At 39.8% G+C, this 22,610-nt stretch overlaps 1 protein-coding gene and 1 long non-coding RNA gene across 2 annotated transcripts in view; one reads left to right on the plus strand and one right to left on the minus strand.

Moving 5' to 3' along the window:
* The window catches only part of LOC105451930 (retinal homeobox protein Rx1-like), a 56,088-nt gene that overhangs the window by 11,287 nt on the left and 22,191 nt on the right, over positions 1-22,610 (plus strand). The window contains exon 2 of the mRNA XM_011692656.1: positions 12,462-12,694. Within this exon, the coding sequence (XP_011690958.1) occupies positions 12,462-12,694 (233 nt within the window). The remainder of the gene's footprint in view (positions 1-12,461; positions 12,695-22,610) is intronic.
* On the minus strand, positions 6,464-6,941 carry LOC105451929. The gene is made up of 2 exons (XR_974646.1): positions 6,760-6,941; positions 6,464-6,667 (listed from the first exon to the last, which is right to left on the minus strand). It is a non-coding gene; the product is annotated as an uncharacterized LOC105451929 (long non-coding RNA).

The raw sequence follows: 22,610 nt of genomic DNA on the forward strand, positions 1-22,610 counted from the left end.
CGTTGCAGCAAACGACGAAGGAGGAAAAAAAGATTCTGCGCCGCGATTATATACTTGCGTCAACTTACGATTGTAATTTACTCGCTCGTCGTTTTGTTAACTCGGTTATCGATTAACGCGACCGTTGCCTCCTTGCATCGGCATCGGTCATCCAGAAATTTAATTTATCGCAAACCGGGGAGTACTAATGTAACCATCAGCCCCGATATATATCTCTTTTTCTCTCTCTCTCTCTCTCCTGTGGAGGAGAGATAACGCGTTTTACGTTCGCTCACGCCGTGACGGAGAAAAACCTGAGCCGGAGATATCGATCGGAAACCAGTTCGCTAATTTACTCGCTCTTTCCCTTTCTCGCGCTCGCTTTATTAATCCCCCGTCAATTAACTCGGCTAACAGCTCCCGATGATCCGACTCTAAAGCGCGAGTGCTTTAAATAAATTAAATTTGCTGGGTGGTATTGGCCGGAGCATTAAGTACTACCGCGCGGTAATAAAAACACGCTCGCCCGCGCCGCACCGCGCCGCGCCGTGTGTCTCTCGGGCGAACGAAAGGGCACCGTCGCGCGTCGCGTCTCGGGCGGAGACACTTCTCTCCCGCGAGGATCGATACGTGCGTCGGATTAAAGAGCGCGACAGGTGACAGTGGCTTTTACGAAGAAATTTCCGTCGAAACTTTGTGCCGCGCGCAAAGTGGCCATTGCGTTTCGTTCCGGAGATAAAAACTGAAAGAGTCCGGGAGACCGGGAGGGAGGGCGGTGGGGACGAGAGGGCAGAGGACCGAGAGAGAGTGAGAGAGTGGAGGACAGAGGGCGGGAGAAAGGAGAGGAAGGTACGACACCGGTGATGGTCCACGAGAAGACAAATTCTGTAATCCTCTTTGGTCGGCGAGCTAAGCCCTCTGTGTGACGGCATACCTTTCCTCTTTCTCTTATTTCCTCCTCCCCCTCTCGCTCCGTCTTTCCTTGTCTCACGCCACCGTCTCTCCACCCACGCCGATCAAGGAAATTAGATTCCGAATCGACAGCCGTGCTTAAGTACAAACGACGGCGCGGTGTATCCTGCATCGAATATCGAGCAGTATCTATGAAGAAATCCCGTTTTTTTTTTCACAAAAAATATTTTGTACGTGTCGGGAAACGCTCGAGAAACGTTTATATAATTTGGACTTGGTAGTAAAAATATCACTGAAAGAAAGAGAGAGAAGAGATAGAGAGATAATTGAAATATACAATTGAGTTACAATAATGATCAGCAAGAAATAAAAAATGAAGTATTTTTTAATATCAAAGTTTTATATATAATATGCGGCATTTGTTTAGCACAATAGAACGCTAAATAAGTAAAATAGTTATGTACGTACATGTATCAATTAACAGAGGAAAGAAAATGTCATTTTCAGCGTCATTTTTAGACATTTTATATTACGTGAAAAGTGATTAATAATTGAGGTAAATAACGCACCGAAGTGTAAATAGAATTTCATATTCTAAAAAAATGTAATATTTAAACTGCGTATTGGGTCATTAGAGGTATATTAGCGCAGGATTTGAACGATTTCGATTATCGCCTCCTCTCAGGCGAGTTAACTAAAATAGCACCGAGATCGGGATATTAATCATTTTGGGCATCTAGTTTTTGATTATGGACACCGCGTTAGTCGTATCAATATTGGACAGGAAATTCAATTAAATACGCGGCATGAGTTTAATGTACACATTCCGCGCGCGGCATCGCCCGAGTTTACAAAATCATCGCGCATCTATCCCTTTTTATCTTTCATATCGTCGATCTCGCGCAATTTTCGCATCGGTTATCAATTTTTATCGGGTAAAGTTTCACCTTATATACAAGGGAAGGTAAAGTAAATTTATTTATTCCACACCTACAATACCTACACTTTAGCAAAATATATGCAAAATTACTCCTCAATATAATCGCCCAATATTGCAACACATTTTGTGTAATTGATTCACATCTTCCAATTTTGTCTGCGAAGAAGGTTTTTGGCTGCTATTGAAACTTCAAGACAATTTAAATTTGAATTTCTTTCACATTCAACTTATAAATCTGACTTTGCTTCTTTCCATTTGCATGGATCATTAAAGAAAATATGCCAATGACGAGAAAGTTAAGAAAGAGTTGCATACGCACGGAAAAAAATGACTTTGCTGTAAGGTCTAAAAATTTTGTTGGATACAGATCTGAAAATAATATTGCTGGAAATTCAAACAAGTTGCTAGAATATCAAAATGTTTCACAACAGTTCATCATTTACTCATCATTTTTGAGTTTTTAACCAAATTATTTTGATGGTCCAATAAAGTTATTTTCAAATCTGCATCCAGTAGAATTTTTAGACCTTAATCTAAGTAAAATTGTTCTTTCCATGCGTGGTTTCGAGGGCTTGAAACCTTTTTTTTACAGAATCAGAAAGACTTGTAGACTATTACACAAAATGAGTTGCAAAGCTGCATGAAAAATAATTTTGTATATATTTTGTTAACGTGTATTGTACGTTAAAGATAAATAAATTCACTTTATTTTCTGATTTTCTCTCCCTCATATATTATTAATCGTTCTAACGATTACAAATTGAGGTTCCGCGAGCGATAAAGACGACGGAAATGAAAAGCGTTACCGCGATTTTTGTCAGCGTAACGACATTACTCTAGAGTTTTCGAAGCTTCTGCAAAATCGTTATCCCGAGATGCCGTATTTGGCGCATGCCTGATCTAATAATCGCGCGCGAAAAATTGTCATTGCGAAATAACATTGGATTAACGAATGTCTAAAAAAGCAGCGCGCGAAAGTTCATCGGTTTCATGCAACCCATCTTGACACTTGATTGGCGGTTGACCGGCTTCTCGTTTTATGCGCCAAAGTGCACGACTTTTCCTTTAATAAAATGCCAACGGGGGGACATTAATTAATTTGACCGGCAGTTGAATATCATCGTATCCCCGCGACTGATCCGCGAGAGCGCTCGCATATTTGTTGGAATCAATTCGTTTACCTCTAATTCATCATTCGCGACATTTGCTCTCGCAAATATATTAAATGCGCGCATTGGGATATGTGCGGTTTACATTACAAACAGGGAAACGAACTCGACTACCGCGGAGCTAGCCGCTTTTAATAAGCGGCTAACAACGCGTAACCTTTTTGACTGATGTCTGATGGTTTTTTCAAGATCTCCTCGTTCCGCTCGACCGCGTCGCTTAAAATTTTAAAGAGCAAAAAATTTTAATTCCCATTACATGGATAACGTGATTCGTTCGCTTGATAATGTCGATATTAAACTGAATATTTATGAAAATACTGTCAAAGTTAGAACGTATAGGTATTTGGCAAATACCACGTGAAACAGTAATGGAATTTTTTTCACACATCGATTAATGACTTTACGCTATTTCCACACAATCAAATGTAATCTCTTAGAAAGAATGTATTATCTATAAGATATAATAATATCAGTCATATTTACCGATATTATCCAAAGGTTTACAAATGATATATGATACAAGGTTGGGAAAGTTACTTCGTAAAAATGATTCGATTCTCACCGTTACCGTTCTTCTTTCTGAAAAATAACTCATTACTGTTAATCGTTATCGTTTTAAAAAAAGCAACTTGTTACCATTATCGTTACTCAAAAACTAATGCGAATTATTACAATTTCCATTACTTTTTCACAAATGACTTTCGTCTATGTCGTATTGACCAGTTCAACACGAAACCTATACCTATAATGATCACTGATCACGGTCAATCGCAATATAATCAAGCAGACTCTTTTCTCCTGAAACCTGCATATTTCATGTATGTATATGTATCGTACATGTACAAAGCATTGGTAAAAGTAATAATTGCATTCGTTATCATTACTCCAAAAATGTAATTCTATTGCTATTAATAACTGTAACATTAACGTTACAAATAAAGAAATGCCATTACTCATTCGTTACAAAAAAAAAAGTAATTATAACAGTAACGATGTTACAAGTATAAATAACGCGTTATTTCTCAACCGTAGTATGATACATATATATGTATAAATCACAAAAGCCGAAAACGTTTTTAATAACGCAACTATTCCAGATAATATGAGCAAATGATAAAAACCTCGTGTGAGAATACCGTTCAGTGTACCACTTGCTTCGTGCATTTTATATCGCACTTACAGACACGATTGCGTGTGCCATCGTTCCCCGGGGAATGACGCGCGGCGCATTAACTCGCCGCTAACCTCGCCGCACCTCCTCAATCGACGCCTTAACTCGATTAAGCCGCCGAGAAGAACCAAAAGGCCCCCACGGCGTTTTGAAATTTATCAACGATCAGTGTTGACCCATTAGAGCCAGTGGCCAGGGTCCGCGGAGAGCGTAGCCACGAATCTTTCTCTCTCCCTCCCTCCCACCTTTCTCCCTCTCTCTCTTTTCTCTCTCGGGCCGCACCGTCCATTTATACTATCTCACCATGTCAATCTCTTAAGTAGCTAGAGAACCGACTAGGACCGCTTTGCATCCCGCGCGATACCATCTTCTCCGTCGCTCCGTGAACGCGAAATACCGAGCGACTGTCTCGTTCATCCCTCTCCGAGATCGTGTCACAAAATTGCTCATCGGAACGTTCCTACTCGCGCCGATGAAAACGCGCAGGAAACGTAAAACGTTCCACAGTTGTTCCGCGGAGTCCTGAAACACATTAAACGGAATAAGAACTCCGATAGAAAGCAACATGAAAACTGCATTAGTTGTTTTCTATATGATTTACAGTGATGTGAGTTATGAGTCGTTCTGATGAACCTATTCTATAACGGCATTTGATATGGTTTATACCATAGACATATAAGATATATATATATATATATATATATATATATTTCTTATATGTCTATGGTTTATACACTATATGTGTCTTGCTTAAAGTTGATAAATATAATATGTCCTACATTATATTATAAAAATATTTCTTTATATAGTATACACATATAAAATTTTTATAATATGATATAAAATTGTAATATAGCAAAGCAGCAAAAATGTTCAAAATTATTTTTATCTGTTATCACAACGCGGTTACGAAAACAACTCTTTATATATCCATGTCCGTATTTCCTTTTATAAAAATTTTTCTTTTTACTCCCTTAACTTTCTAAAAACTCCTTTAGTTTTTCTTTTATTTTTATAAAATAAATATAATAATTTTATTTTGTATAAAAGGGAATAAGACTCAGGCTTATTTATTTTTGTTTCAAAGTTAAATTCATTACAAGAATAGACTTACCAAGGTTCAACTTTTGTGGGCATAAATTCGCAAAATTACAATACAAATTTCTCGTAAATCCGGTAAGAGGATGACGTGCGGAAAGTGGTCAACAACGTTCGTTTGATTGTCAACCGCCTCCAGCCAATTCTGATCTCGGCTCTCGGATAATGTCATAAACTTTCGCTTTCCGGCGGCATAGTGTCGCGTTTAATCCACGAAAATGCAGGTCGTTCTCGAGGACGTACTCCTCGATATAACAGGGCGGCAAGTAGTAAGAGCGACCGGGAAGGAGAGGGGGAGGGGGTGGCGAGGCGCCCCGCCACCCTGCAGCTGCCTCGTAGGATTTAATCACGATGGTTACTCTGTCCCGACCGAAACCAATTATTGCGCAGACGTATCCGCGCACATACATACGAGGCATCCAGTTATTCGAGTCAAACGTGTATACGCCTACCCGTATCGCAGAAATCCGCTTCTGCGAATATCCGTACGGGGAAGCAATCGCCGCGCGCAAACAGCACGAGAGCGTGGGATGGATTCGTATACTTATTCCCCCTCCCCCCCCCCCTCCGCCTCTCACTTCCCTTTTAATTTTTCGATAATGTTCGGATAAATAATGGAGACACGAAGTCGCTCGAGTTGGCACATCTCGCGTGACATGTCAATCATTTGTTTACAGATATTGAAAAATTATACGAAGGATCGATGCCGACTCTAATCCGCGCTACGTGTATTTGTGTTGAGGTATACATAAGAAATGTGTATATCCAGATAAATAAATGTATAAATTGTAAAGCTATTTGATGCAATCTATTTCAATCTTTTCAGATGTTTTCATTTGAAACTAATCTTTAGTCGGTATGCCTATAAGGGTGAGAACGCGACGGCACGCAACGTCCAGGTGTAAATTTCTACCTTCTATCGGGTGTCGGTTAAAACTTCGCGGAGCATGATGCACGAATGAACTTGTGGCGTGCACGCACGGCTGCACGTCTTTCGGAAAGCTGAATTAAATTAGTTAATAACCTTCAACCGCGCCACGAATCTGCAAACATTCGCAATTTCTGCCTTGCAATCTCACGATCGGATAATTAAAATTCGCCTTAAGAGAAACTTAAAATAACAAGAATGTTGTTTCTTATACCGTGTGTTTTCTGATACGAAGCAGTTATAATTAAATAACGTATCAATTCAGATTTAGAAACTGTTTTCATTTAATACGTGTAAGCGTAATTCAAATGAAGAATCTATGTACAATAGATATAAACGCTTCCATGTATGTACAAAAATGTAAAATGCATTAATCAAGTACAAATATGAAGATCGCGAACGTTGTTTCTGATGGAAAACCTTGTCGAAGTCTACAAAACTTTTAATGCGACGTTTTCTAGAAGTTTCCACTAAATGGAGAAGAAGCGATTAATGATGTTGGTCTGAAATTATCGATTCTGACGGAAAACCCCGCCAAAGTCTATAAAATTTTAATACTTACGACATTTTCTTATAATAGACGTCTCCCACTAAATGAGGAAGAAGCGATTAACGATGTTTCAGGGCGTGAAATTGTCGGTATTTAATAATGTCTAAGCAAAATTCTTCAAAATATCGACGAATATGTCCAATATACAAAATTATCTTGCGACAGCCGTTTGATAGCTGATTGTGAGCTATCCATTGGTTCATGATTCGTTAGTTTCTACACAGACTGTCCCTGAGGAAAGAAAGAAAAAAAGGCGATCAGGCGATTTAAAACAAAGTAATCACCAAAGCGGATGCATGTCGAAAGAGATAACGTAGGAGGATCATGAAGAAGGAGGCGAAAAGAATTGGAAGGAGACTGACATGAGAGACCAAAGAAGAGGAGGAAAATTCGACGGGGATGGAGGGAGGAGGGGGGCGAGACGATAGCGTTGGCACTCTCGCAGGAGGGTGAAAGGAAGGGGGAGAGCCATTATCGATTGTTGTTGATAATTAGCCGGTACAAGCGCGCGTCAATCGCCAGCCAAGGCGAGGTTATTAGGTTGTTGGTTAGTCGCCGGGCGAAGAGAGAAGAGAGCCGCTCTCGCGAGGATGCGTGGTCGCCACGCGTGTGTTGGATGCGTGCGCGCGTTGATCGTGCAGGGTTGCGTGCAGTGTGCGCTAGCGGTACCGTTGCGCACGCTCGCGCGAGTGCGCGCGGAACGGAACGCCGCCATTGAGCCCACCCGATTACTCCCCCCTATACAATTCGCAGCTTACGCGCTGCGCTGCGACGCGAGAGAAGGTTAATTATGCAGTTAATGAGAGACTACCTGGATGTACACATATACATACATATATATACATATATACATATATATATGTATATGTATTTCCGTATTATATGTATATACATATAATAGATATAATATTGAAGGGGAGGGGGGGGGAGGGGTCCTGCTTAAAAGAGAAACTTCCCTTGATCACTACGTCGACAGAACGGATCGGGATGAAGTTTAGGATTTACGGGCGAGAGCGGATATGGCGGACGAAGGGAGGGGGTAGAGCTTAGGGGGGAGGCGTGCACGGGTGGAAAATACCTATTTGCTGCCGCGGTCCCGCAGGATCAATCTCTTCGTCGGTGGTGCCGTTCGGTTTCTTGGACGATATTACACTCGGGGACGGGAATAATGCGAGGTTTGATCGGGCGTTCGTCGACGAGTAACCGCAGCGCCCGGGATGGATGTAATTTGCAGGGAAAATGATCGTGTAATAGTTCGCCCAGCGAGAGCGCAACGCGTTCCGCATTGTGTAATAGCGTGCAGTCGTATTAATCTTAGCCGAACCAAAGACAGAACTGCGAAACGGAGAGATTAAAACTTCACTTTTATCCGTCATTTAATTGCTCACCGCGCAATTTTTATCCATAAAGTCTGTTGTAACATTCGTGTGTATAATATAAATTTTACATATACTATAAATCTCTTATGCGCCATTAAATTTGTTGAATTATACTCAATTTATGTCATTTTTAATCATTCCTATATAGATCAGCATCGCTCTTACACATATTGAAAATTTATGTTAAATTTTACACATTTTATGTATACATTTTATGTTTCAAATGATCCATTCCTTTTATATTAATTTAACATAAATTGAATATGTTAGAAATTAGCACAAAAAAGAATTATACCTAATTTAAATCATTTTTAATTATTCCTATACAGGTTGGCATCGCCCCTACACAGTTGGAAAATTTGTATTAAATTTAATATATTTCACATATTTCAAATGGTCCATGCAACTTTTGTATTAATTTCACACAAGATAAATATGTTAGAAATTAACACAAAAAAGAATTATATCCAATTTAAATTATTTTTAATTATTCCTATATAGGTCGGCATAGCTTCTATAGTTTGAAAATTTGTATTAAATTTAATACATTTTACATGCTTTAAACGGTTTACTCAAATTTTGTGTTAATTTAACACAAGATAAATATGTAAGAAATTAACACAAAAATGTAACTCCTTAACGCAATTTGAGAACAAACTGTGGAAACATATTTCTTCAGTAAAATTAACATTTATATTATGATAAATTAATATACGTTTGTCTTTTATTCATTTATCTTAGAATTTTACGTTTCAAAACTACATTATTTTTATATTATTTATTCATTTATTCATAATTGTGTTATTTTAACACTGAAAAATATTAAATACCGATTTAACACACAATAGTCAAATTACATTCATTATGTTAGATTGGCACTCAGGTATGTTAAAAATTCAACATAAAATTTTAACAAGGATCTGGATGGATTCGTTTTTATAACACAAGTGTGTACTCAATGTGTCATTAATTTAATTAAAAACAATGGAGTTGAACAATTTGATTTCAAAAAAATTACAAAGTGTATTAAATTTTATTCAAATTTAGTTTATTTACTAACAAAAGTGCGTACATTAATTCGGACGCTGCTTACTTTGAAACTAAGCAATTCAACCACAGAAATGGTTGATTGCATGGGTTGTTTTTTCAACCACGTGTTTTGTGTTAAAATAATAAATTTCGACATGAAAATTAAAAATAACAAAATGTAATTTAACTCAAAGAATTGGTTTAAATTTGATAATTAGTGTTTGACAATGTGCATGATAACATTTTAATCAACCTTGCTAAATTAAAATAACGTGTCATTAGTGGTAAATAAAAAAAATTCTTGTAAGATTAATATTTATTTAGCGACTAATATACAAGAAAATCGCGGAGAAATTCCACTTTTTGAACGATATTACCTCGAAAATGAAAATAATGCGAATTTTGATTGGGCGTTCAGACGCGAGCAATCATCAACCTCAACGAGAAAGGTGTAATTTGCAAGGAAAGAGAGATAGCGTAATAGCTCGGTGGAAGTGCCGCGTGTTGACGCGCCTTAAGTTCTCTCACAGCGACGCAAAGTGCTCGAAAATTACCCAGTGATTACTCACTTAATGATTTAATCCGCGAAATTGCACGGTCTGGCGACGATCGTGTAATTTACGAAGAAAATTGTAATTTATACGAAAGTAGGTAAAAGTGCACCGGTTTAAGACACAGTAGTAGTATTTTTCCTCAAAGCGGGCGTGGACTTTCCAAACTGTGTGTGATGCACGCGAGAGAGCTTGTGCAGTTTTTTCTCTCTTTCGTAACATCTGTTTTTAGAATGAAAAAAAATCCTCGTGAGATAAAATTAAAAATGAAAATGAATTTAAAATTGAATACTAAGTAATTGCTCGAAGAAATGACACAGAATCAGATTTCTGTTGCGTTAAAAGTAGATATGGATTTTCGAGTTAACACTGTAAATCAAGTATATCTTCGATGTGATGCGCTTTCGCGGCACAACCAACTCTAAAATCCACCAGGCAAGATACCCGTAATTTTTGTCTCTAAATTTTCTGCACAACTTTTGCGTACAATCATTTAAATCACATGAATTCAATCGCGGTCCGTTTCCTGCGTTAAGTAAATCAAGAGCGGTGAGATATCATATCAAAGGAAGCTTATACTTTCCCAAGACTAACGGCAAACGCGATGTCATCGCCCAGCGCTGTCATCGCCAATGCAAATCTCATTACAATGCACCTGCGCTTTGACAGTGAAACAATTAAGCACAGTGCGGGCCGGCACGGCATATCGTAGTCGGTCGGACAATTAATTCCGCGCTTAAATCGATTAGACCTCGACCGGGACGCGCCGCCGCGCGCCGCGTTGGGTCGCGCACGGAATACCCGCGGCCACGCGGGTTTCTAAATACACACAAATACCCCAGCGGAATGCGGCCCCGGTCGTTCGTCTATTTACAATGAAAATGATCGCGTGATTGTTCGACGAGCGGAAAATAAATCCCAGCGTCGTTTTCGTTGCGCTGACCCTTTCGTTAACGGCGATAATGACGCGGCAATGTGGTCGTCGCCTTAATAAAGCGCCCGGATAAGCGCGGCGGCAAAACGATAGAGCCCGCGGTTACGCAAATACGTGTCGCTCGGTATAAAAAAAAGGGTGCATGCCGGCGCGCACTTACGGCGATGCACTCTCGTTTATCTTGTGAACGACGATTAGATGATTCCTTCAGGAGCCACATCCTTCCTTCAAGCACCCTGGAAATGAGAACATGTTTCCGACTCTCGATTTAGGTACTTCACTCGCTTCTTATCTTCATCATAAATGTGTATACTAGACTTATTCTGCAGATTTTTATTTCTATCCAGAGAAAAGTACATAACGTTTTAATAAATTATTTCAATAAATTATTTTATATTAAGTATCAGGACAGACCGAGGAATGTTACAAGCAATTAAGATGGAAAATCGCCAACACGGTCAAAGCAGGTCTTGGCGCTTCCAATAATATTCTGAAGTGTGAATCTTACAATTTTCGCGCGGTTTGAAGCTGCGTTGAAGCACGCGATCGGCGGCCACGTGGTGTTACTTGAACCGAAAATTGTAAGATTTACACTTTAGAATATTATGGAAGCACGAAGATCCGCTTTGACCGTGTTGGCGTTTTCCCATCTTAATTATTTTACATTAATTTCATATTAATATATTAAATATATAATTGTTATTTTAGAGACATATTATTTTCCCTTTCGTCATTTTTTCACACATTGCACATATATAATTTTTCTTATTCGAAACAGCAGTTCACATTTTGTAATGCATTTGTTTGAAAAAAATATTTGAAGAGTCTAATTTGATATCGAAAAGGTCATTAGAGGGGAAAAAGACATTTTCCCGCTGCTACTTCCGATTATAAAATACGTTACTGTATTTTACAAATATTCCTCGAGACGTAAGTGATTATTTCCCGGCAGCTTTATTCTCGATAAACCGATATCCAATCTTCCACTTTCGCATTAATATCATAAAGCAAGAAGTGTCTCTTATTTATTTCAAATTATTGACGAAAGAAAAAATAGCAATTTAGTTCGTTCGCTTCGTTATTCGGCGAAATTAATCATATGGGAAGAACTGTTCATTAACCTCCATAATGGTGCTGGCATATCGCGCTGTTACCGCAGATTCGCATTTTATTTTTGCAAGCTCACCGCGAGAGATTACATTGTATCTTCATATACTTATAAAGGAAATGTGACAACCGATACTTTATATACACGCTCTCTCGTTCACGCCGAGAAAAGTAATCCACCCGTCGGACCCGCCATAACCGGCGTCCTTCCGTTCCCCTTAAGCATCCCGCATACATTAAACGTCAAATACTCGAATTAATCCTCGTTGTCTCTTTTACATTCAACGAAGCGTAACGCGTCGCGCTTCGCGCTTGCTCGGTCACGAAACGCGAAGGAAAAAAGAACGAACGAAAAAGGAGAGTAGGAGAAGAAATCTAGGCGCGAATGGCGCTTTAAAGTGCAGCGCGACCGATTCACTTGTGCACTCGTGACGCACGTTTCACGCACGCATGCACGCACGCACGCACACACGGGCACGCAATTCCGCGCGGCCGTGCACGCGTTGCAGCACTTCTAATAGCTACTATTATGCGCGCATAATGGGGGTAATAGCTGCGACTCCGGATAAATCGATCACCATTACCGCTCCTATTACTCCGTAACGACCATTTCCGAGAGGAGAAGGACCTCCTGACCGCTTTCTCTCTCTCTCTCTCTCTCTCTCTCTCTCTCTCTCTCTCTCTCTCTCTCACTCACTCTGTCGCGGCTTCCAGGTGAGAACAGCTGCAACTCCACCGGCGGCGGCAGCGACGAGGAGCTCGGCGCGGGCTGCGGGGAGGACATAAACGGCAACGGGGGCAAGAAGAAGCACCGTCGCAACCGGACCACCTTCACGACCTACCAGCTGCACGAGCTCGAGAGAGCGTTCGAGAAGTCCCACTACCCGGACGTCTACTCCAGGGAGGAGCTCGCCATGAAGGTCAACTTGCCGGAAGTTCGCGTTCAGGTGAGTCATTCGCCGCGAACGAATTCGTGGATCGACGTAGGGCGAGGGGGAGGTTAACGTTTCCTTTCAAGAAGGCACGACTTCGGGCGCATATATGTGCACGAGAGTGGAGAAAGCGTTCTTTCAAAGTTCAAAGTGCTCGGTTGACAAATATTCGAAATATGTTTACCGACAGTTGACTTGGCAGAAATAAGAGAAGGTGACGCGCAGCTATAAATTTTGACAGTACTTAAATTGTCGAATTTAGAATGTTCAAGTTATGAGCTAAATTTAGATTTTAATAATTGTCACTCGCCGTTTCGTTAACGCGAATTTATTACGATTTTGCACGCTGATAATTTATCGATAATCTTCAACCCCTTTCTTTGTTTAATAACATGAAATTGATTTAAATAAACTGATTATACATCATGATGAAGTAAAACAAATAGCTTTTCTTTTTATGGAGTATAGAAAAGGAGACGGAAAAGTGTGAGAAATCGTTTTAAATCCCTCTGGCATTTAATCGATTTATAAATTGCTTCTACATACGCACAAATAACCGGCCCTTTTGTAATATTAAAATGAATTTTTTTGTCGTCTCTTCTTTGGAATTAATACTAAAACGCTTTAACGATTCACTACAAAAGAAAGGCGGACTACCATGGCATAATAAAACGTAGCATAAAATATACATTCTGATGTAATGCAGGACTATCGAGATATCAGAAAATTTATTACGATTAGGTACGTAAATAATCCTGTGTAAAGAGTACGTTTGCTATACTAACGTTTTTCGTGTAGGTATAATATTTAGTCGCAAGAGGGGGCAGTATAAATTCGCACGCGTGCGACCTGTAAGCGCGCGCACGATACGAGCAGGATTTATTCTTCCTCAGCCGAAATTTGACGGGTACGAAATATAGTGTACGGCGAAACGGCCAGGTGGGAGGAGGGGGCAATGGGAGGAAGGGGGGAAGGGGTTAACGCTGGCGTTTCCGTGCAAACAATCGGAACGACAATCGCTGCCTGGCGCGCCGAGCCGACGTATTAGACTAAATTAAATTAATTATGTGCGTGACAGCGATAAAAGCACGCAGTCGCGTGCGACGACGCATCGATTAGGCTCCCGGGGGCACGCTTGCCGAGCGGCACGTACCGCTAACCGCTTGCCAGGGCCAGTGGCGCAGCTACCGTGGTGCCGATAGTTCAGCAGGGCCATCGTCCGGATATTTCAGACAATAGTAATCCACAAGTGCTTTACTTACGTTTTCTTTCCTTATTCTATTCTAATCTCACGCTGCAAGAATTTGAATGGCTGTTCTCAGGTAAAAACGACGATTGCAGAATATGCAGGATATTGTAAACTAAAAATAATTAAATAATGTATGAATTAATTTAAAAGCAGATCAATTATTAAGTATACATTGCAAAACAATCGATTTACATGTTAGTATATTTATAAATTGCAAAAGGAGAGTGATAACAATAGTTTTTTCTTTATTAAATTTTCGACTACTTTTTTTGCTCTTGAAGGGAGATAAGGGGTCTAAAAGGGACGGAGAAAGAGCCCGGTAAAAGAGATCTTGGTGTAGGCCTCGTCAGCATCGCCACTTTGTTACGCTATTGGGCGGGGCTTTCTCGGCAACACGGGATAATAACCCGGCCGGCAGCCTTACGAGCACCTGCCTTTTCTTTCTCTACCTCCTCGAAACGCGGAATTGATTTTTACCGTGGCGCCCGTCTTGAGCTTCCATCGCTGCGAAGGGCGATCTCGCCTGCCGGCGATGGTTAAGATTACGCGTCGATTGCAATTAGGGCTTTATCGAGGCGACCACGCTAATTCGTAGTGTCGCCAGGCATTCGGCTCGTTAGAGTTACCATTAAACACGCAATGCAAGAAACGTGGGCATTATCTTCGCGCCTTAAGTGGACTATAGATGGGCCTTAAGGAGGATATAAAACGGCGGCGTGGAAGTAAGGCGAGGTATGAACCGTCTGTCTTTTAGAAATGCCGGAGTTTTCATTGTCGCAATTAACAAGCAGTTTATATTGCGAGATAAGCACATCGACCGGGGTAATAAAGTTGTCCTATAATTTATCTCCCTCGTACTTTACCGCGTCGAATAGATGATAGGTAGGCAATTAGCGATAGAAGTTAAATATAGAAAAATGGCTCAAGCTAATTATAATGATTTATATTATATTAAGATAAAATTTTACTTTGTAAATTACTTTGTGAATACTAGCGATATGCAGATATAATTACGGATAAGATATCGAAGGGGAAGAAAGTTAATAGATAAATTCTTTTATATATATTATTTTGAAAAATTATTATTCACTCAATAAAATGTCTGAACAACAGCGTTATTAAGAAGCCAGAATAAGTACAATGTACACGTATTATACTCGTAATCTTTTCATCTCGCCGAAAATACAATTAAATTATAATTTCTGTCATAGCATAAATAAGGAATATTAAAATTTATTCAACATTTTAATTTAATAATTTTGTGTTTTACATCCACTTATTATATTGTTTGATAGTTGTTCAAAAGTAGTTTTAATGCGACCCGCTGGACAAGACACGTTCTTGTATGTCACGTTTAGTTTTAAGACCGCTTTATACAATTTAAAATTTGCATTAGAATTTGCGGCAGAATAGAATATATGTATTACGCAATACTGAAACCATGTTTGAAGCTTACAATTACTGTTTGTCAGTTCACAAAGACAGTAAGACACAAATATTACTGACTATTTTAATTACCCAAGTTGGTGCTAGTTTTTTATATCAAATCTTTTGTGAGCGCGTGTGTACTCAGTGTTGCTTTTCATTTTTTGTAAAACAGTAATTTTGTGTGATAATTATTGACATAATAATCAAAATATAGTTGTATGCAACTTAAACATGTTGATATTTATACACTAGAGATATACATATAAATGATCGACACCACAGCCGAATTGAATCGAATCAAATTTTATTTCTTTGTTCGAATCTGAATCGAACCAAAATTTTATCGAGTTGAATTAATCAAAATCCAATTATTTAAACCTAACTTTTAATTTACAACATAATTATTGTATGTTAAGTTAAATTTTAAACTTTAATACATTGATAATAAAAAGGATTTATACTTGTTTTACTTATTACGGGAAATATATGATTTCATAAGGTTGTCGATATTTGTATTCAAACTTTTTTTACTTTTTAGATTCGAAATTTTCGAATAGTTCGAATTCGAATATTTCATAGAGATTCAAATTCGAATCGAATCAAATCTAGCTTCGATTTGATCGATTCGTATTCGAATAGTACGCTCATCTCTAATTTATACGAAACTGAAGACACTTTAGAACATTTTGTGCATTGTACGAGGGACTATATGCACTTCGAGGAATATGCTTATCCAGTCAGGGAAATTCAGAAAGAAGAATTTTTAAGCAAAACGGGTCGGCGCTTCGGAACAAAACGTCAGCGCGCCGCGTCGCGCGTCGTGAGGACGAGGGAGGCGTCGCGTTCCTCGGGGTCGACGGACTCGCAATTAAAAATTTAAATTGCGTTTAAAACCCGCCGTGAGCTGCCGGCGCGCGCTCGCTCCGTCTTCTCGTGTCGCGGCATCCCGTTCTCTTCTCTTGCCCGCGCGGAGTGTTTTTTCCCAGTTTTTCGAACGGGTCCGCACGGTCCGTGCACGTCTTGTACTCTCGTTTATTTTCACCACCCTTCCCGTCCCCCCCTCCCTTTGCCTCTCACTAACCGTGGGCACCGCAACCGTCTCGGGCCGCCCCCGAGGTATACCTAATCGCTTAAGCTTATTACGCCAGAGCGGACAAGGCGGTTGCGAAATCAGCTTTGCTCGCGATGCAAGCGCGCGCGGGCTCTCCACTCTCTATCCGCTCGCCCGGTCGCGGCGAGCCGCGCGCGCGGCGCCGTTCGGTTTCATCATTTTTAATTGATAGCGCACGCCAATCCCGTCTGTCGGATTTATTAGGCCGCTCGACGAGATGGTTTCGCAGGGACAAGGGGATGAAGGCAGGGGCGGAAAACCAGGATTGGGAGGGTAGGAGGGAGGGGCGGGAGAGAAGAGCGGTGGGAAGGGGGGGAGGGTTTTTATTGGGCGTGGCGGAACGCGCGGACGGGATTCCGTCGGCGGTCGCTGCGGTCTGATTGTCATCGGAAAAGCGCCCCGCACGTTTTCCAGCTTTTCCCGATCCGGTGCGCACAGCACGTGTGCGCGCGCGAACGGGTCACGCGTAAGTTAACGCTGCGCTCACGTCGCCGATCGCGTCATCGCTTTTCAGGTTAACGCAAAAATTGCGTTTACGCAACGGCGCGGCGTGACGAAGGCGCGGAATCGCCGAACAGTCCCGGTGATTTAATTATTAATCTTCGATCGGTGCGTGATTCGATATTTCTATAAATTATCTCGCACTGTATCACACAAACGGAGAAAAGAAATCTTACGTCACGTGCAGTACGCCCGTATATAGAAAACTGATTGTTAGAACCGAGAGTTATTTACTGGCACGTAATACCGTACGCGCATAATAAAACTCTAATAGCAATTACTGCTATACGTTTTGCCGCGCGGCATTTTAGCCGACATTTTTGTAGAATTTGTAATAGGATCTGCTTTTATTTCAATTTTCTCTGGCGCGCTGGAACGGGGGACGCCGGGGCGGATTTTAAAAGAATGTAACGCGCACGGGGTTTTAAAACATTCCCCGCGTGTGTGTGTTTGTTATTCGTTAAAAGTACATTATTTTATACGCCGCGACAAAAATATTTCGCCCGGATCAATTAACGTGGCAAATGGTTTAGCTTTAAATCGCGCGTTAATGTTTGTTTGCGTGTGCTAAATCGAAAAATAGATTGCAGAAAATGTAAAAGGGAATAAAAGCTCGCGCGGGCGCGGCGAGCGGGCGAGAGGGGGAATCATACGGGGGGCCGCGTCTTTTCAAAGAGATAAATGGAATTGGGTAATGCAACTTCACTCGGTTAGATTTACGAGCCGGGCTCGCTCGTAAATTACTAGCCGTTTTGTAGCTTCGATTCTTCGACTGCCGCCAATGCTCTGCCGAGTCTCCCTCGCGCGCGCGTTTACGTAGCTTTACTATAACGGAAGGTATCTACCTCCATTTTATTTTTATCGCGACAATAAAAATTTCATTCCGGAATCCCGCGCTTCCTTGCACGGATCGTACGACGCACGTAAGTAGTGCATATACATCACGATCGTTTATCAGAGAGCATCTCGCCGAGCGATGTGGTTACGTCACGATTCTACGAAACAAAATCCGGTCAAAACCGAATTGTGCCTCGATATTCTTGGCAATTGTGTTTTGCCAATGTTGCCGCGAGCAAATCAAAGTAAAAAATGTCAAAAATTTAAAAAGGACAGTTAAGGTAATAATGCAGTTGACAGATATCTTCGTAATAAATTGACTACCGACCTTTTCGGCTTATTGATCTAGACAGGATATCATTCTTTTTGAAATTGTGTTATCGCAGTTGTGTTAAAATTAAAGGGGCTTAAATTAATATCCAATACTTTCACGGTATTTTCTTCCCTCGCAATGCGTTTAGTTACGTTGAAAACTGGCATTTGTATTCCCTTAAGCCGTAATGTCTCTCCTCGTTCGATGATAATCTAATTTCCATCGTAAGCACTAAAAGTCATTTCCGTTTCGAGTCTCGCTTTTTATCGGGTTTTCGTGCGCCGAAACGCCGTGCCGGTGAAACTACACCGGCGATCTATTATATTATTATGGACCCATTGTCGGGGCGAGCCCGCGCGTATTACTCGCCTGTCACGCGATCGCGCGAGAGAGCCACGTCGAAAAAATAAACGATAGCCTGGACTAATTCGGCGATTTTGCTCGAGCGACTTGCCCGAAATCGATACCCCGAGTCTCCCGGGCGATTTCGGTAGAAACACTTACCGGAATTAACCCCCGGCAGAAAGCACACCTGCAGGGGCCTTTTAAAAGTTTGTCACGCGCGCAGGGAGCGCGATGTCGATGGAATAGCGACGGTTCCGCCAATAAGCAGTCTGTGAACGCGATTATTCAAAATTCTAATTATCGAAGGACTTATGTCAACTTGCTCCAACAATGTAGATTAACTTACTTATTAGTTACGTTACTTTACAATGCAGAGAGAAAGAGAGAGAGAGAGAGAGATTTATTTCCAACAATGTAAATTAATTTTAATCTGAATTTAATTTACTCTTTACGTCTTTCTAATTCTTTGAATGAGAGGAAGATAGAAAATAAGTCAAACCGAGTTTAAAGGTTAATCTATATTAATATAAATGGACATTAGCAAATTATATTTCTTAAATATAAGTTACTTAAAAATAAGTATCTTCAAAGACTTAGCTACACGCAAAGAACGATTTTGAGAGGTCTAAAAATTTTGCTAAATACAGATCTGAAAATATTTTTTTGTTAAATCCAAAATAATTTGTTGGAATGTTAAAACTAATAAGCATTGCTGTAAAACGTTTTGATATTCTAGCAATCATTTTAACTTTTGCACAAAATTATTTTGATTATTAAACAAAAATTATTTTCACAAATCTTTCAAAGATTCAGCAAAATTGTTTTTTCCGTATCGCGAATTAAAATTTCAAATTGTATAACAAATGAGTAATTTAGTCGAGCAAGATGGTAGTGTTAATACAAATTGAAGATGTATTTCATAGAAAATTAAAACTAATCAAATTTCAAACGTTTTTAAGTTATTTATTGTCTAGTGGATTATAATATATTACACTAGATGAACTAAAACGCCTGTAAATAAAATAATATCTGTCTAAAAATGTCTTTTTTCTTTGTTTTTTTACACAATGATATTTCAATTTATCTCGAGGATTTCGTTGGCATTAGAATAAGAGAGGAGAAAATGTTTCGCTCGCGATACTGTGAAAATTCGTTGTCGCATCCGTTTTTCAACGAGAACAAAATTTTGTTCCCGCGTTGCGATGGAGTCGATTGCACTTTGGCGGCACACACCGGCTCTCTCACTGGGGAATTATTACCTCGCGTGCCGATGTCGACTTTATTTCGGCGGGTAATTCGTGTTCCGCATGCGTTTTGATAAATACGACATCCGCGCTTTATCGTCCTGCAGCCACAACTTTAGAAGTTTAAAAAGAACAATCCCGCGACCTGGTATCGGCATAACAAGTTTCTTCAACGGATTTTTATTATTTTTATCGTTCGATTACCCCGTTATTTTTATTTCCTCATTTTTTTATCACGGCGGATAAAAGCGCAAACATATATTTGCAGTTTTGCAAACGATTGATATATGATTTAAAAATTGAGAAGAAGGAAAAATAAATATATATAATAAATCAGATCATGCACGCGGAAAAAACGATTTTGTTGAAAAGTCTAAAAATTTTGCTAAAATCAGATCTGAAAATAATTTTTTGTTGAATCGTCAAAATAATTTGTTAAAACTAATTAAAGCATTGCTATAAAACGTTTTGTTATTTTAGCAATCATTTTGACTTTCGCACAAAATCATTTTGATTATTGAACAAAAATTATTTTCAGATCTGTATTCAGCAAAATTGTTCTTTCCGCGTGGACATTTAAAACTACTTTTCATCATTGTTTTCCTTCTTCTCAATTTTTTTTTCAATATATAGAGAGTTTATTATATTACGTGTATAAACAATATCGTTCTAAACGTTTATGCGTAAAGATTATGAAGTACTTCGTGGGAGTGAAACGCGACGATCAGTTTGTACGGATGGGTATAGTCGATGGTATCTGTAAATTTTTGCTTTGACTGCGGACAGTGGAATCGACGGTGGTGTTGTCGACGAATCTACCGGGCAGGCGGAAAAAAACGGAGAGATTGATTTTTCGCGGTAGGCCAACTAATTCGGTACTGAACGAGGGGGTGGAGGACCGAGGGGGATGATTGCGGGAAGAGGGAGAGGAAGAGAGGGTGAGGTGGGAGGGGAAGGGGTGAATAAAGCGAGTGGCTGAGCGAGAGAGGACGCGGTTGGATGCCCATCGTTCCATGTCCGGCCGCTCGACGATTGCCAATTGGAAAAATACTCCAATTCGATTACAATTTTTTTCGATGGCTCCACACAACGGCGCGGAAAAATTTAAAACGATTCGGCGGAACGACGAAAACTATGGCAATCCCCGGGCTTGAAGAGGAGGTCGCGAGGCCGCTGTGATATCGGCGGAGGGGGGTGGGGGAAGAGGGAGTCGCCGATGGTCATCTAACAGCTTTCAAAAGCGCAATTAAAAAAACGATCTTCCGTACCTTCCTGCGTTATCCGGAAGGAAATTCAGGCCGTGTCGGTAGCGCGCTGGTTTTTTTGGCCTTTTTTTATCTTTTTTTATCAATGAACATTGCGCGATATCTCTTCTCGATGCGCCCGTTTAAGCGATTAAACGTCGCCGGTTAACTTTCGACATCGTATCGGGTAAGACTACAAATTCTTTCGGTCCAAATATTAACGCGTGAAGTTCTAATTGTAGCCGCTGGAATTTTTTCTCGATTTATGGAAAAAGAAAATATAGAAAGTGAGTTAAGCGTATAAGACAAAGCGAGTGATAAATATTCCTTCAAAAAAAATTACATGATGTAACACTTTTCTGGATTAGACGATTTATTCATTTGCGTTACATAAAATCTCGCACACTTTCATTTTGCTTCGTCCCTCCGAGATATTCTCTTTGCGGTCTGGATCTGTACTATTTTCAGCACTCTTCATATCTCAAAGGCGGGTGACCAGCTTCCTCGCGCGGGTTACAATGCGCCGGGGTTTCGCGCGACAGAAAAATGATACCACGGGCGAGAGGCAATGCCGACGTAATAAAGGGGTGCAGATGGAATATATCTCTTCACGCGGCGCTGTTTAACATTATTTACTGGCATGTCGGCATGGAAACCTCGCTCGAAGACGCATGCATTCGCATACATCCCTCTGCGCTAAACGCTCGACAAATAAATTACTTAATGTCGCAGTATTTAGTTATTTAACGCAAACTCCTATTTCGAAACAATGCATTTTTGCTACGTTCACAGAGATCAAAAATGTAATTATTTTAACTATTTATACAAAAATTTACTGTGTATTACAGAGGTGTGTGAATCAAGGTTTTTTAACACCGAATCGAACCGAATTAAATTGAATCGAATTGTTGAAACAACTTTTTAATTAACAACATAATTATTGTTTGATTGAATTTTAAAATATAGACAGTAAAAAGATTTCTATGTAAGAAAATATTGATTACGTGATATACCTACTATTTTATTTATTAGCGTAAAATATGATTTTATAATTTTGTTAATATATGCATCTCTTAAATTCGAAATTTTTGTAATTTGAATTCGAATCATAAAAATTCAAATTCAAATCTAATCGAATCTTATCTGATTCAATTCGATTTATATTCGAATAGTTTGCACATCTCTAATTTGTTATCAGAATTACTTTTGGATGTATATCACAATTTGTGACATTTATCTCCCCAAAATTAATTTGTGATCTTAATAATTTAGATATCATGCTTATAGAAATTATAATACCGCATTAATCACTAATTAACTGATTAAAACGAGTGATACATCAAGTACATGTAATTGATGTAAAAATATTGAATATACAAGGCATTACTTTGTCATTTGCATTTTGTATTTAAGGGTTTGCTACTCGTTTTTAAAATATTTTACACAAAGTGGCTAATTAATTAGTATCTAACCTGTAACAGTATTTAAAAGGTAATCGGCACAACTGATTGTTCGCACGAGCTACCGGGATCTTATTGCGGCAGATTCGGCGGCATCCTTTTCCCGACGGTCGATAGCGAAAGCGCTTATCGGGGCGTTTAATTCGGGATTATTAGGGGCCGAATCGTGATCGTTAGCGCTGACACGAGCCCGGCACGA

This window comes from Wasmannia auropunctata, unplaced genomic scaffold (genome assembly GCF_000956235.1).
Source record: "Wasmannia auropunctata unplaced genomic scaffold, wasmannia.A_1.0 LD336040.1, whole genome shotgun sequence".
In the NCBI taxonomy this organism is placed as follows: Eukaryota; Metazoa; Arthropoda; class Insecta; order Hymenoptera; family Formicidae; genus Wasmannia; species Wasmannia auropunctata.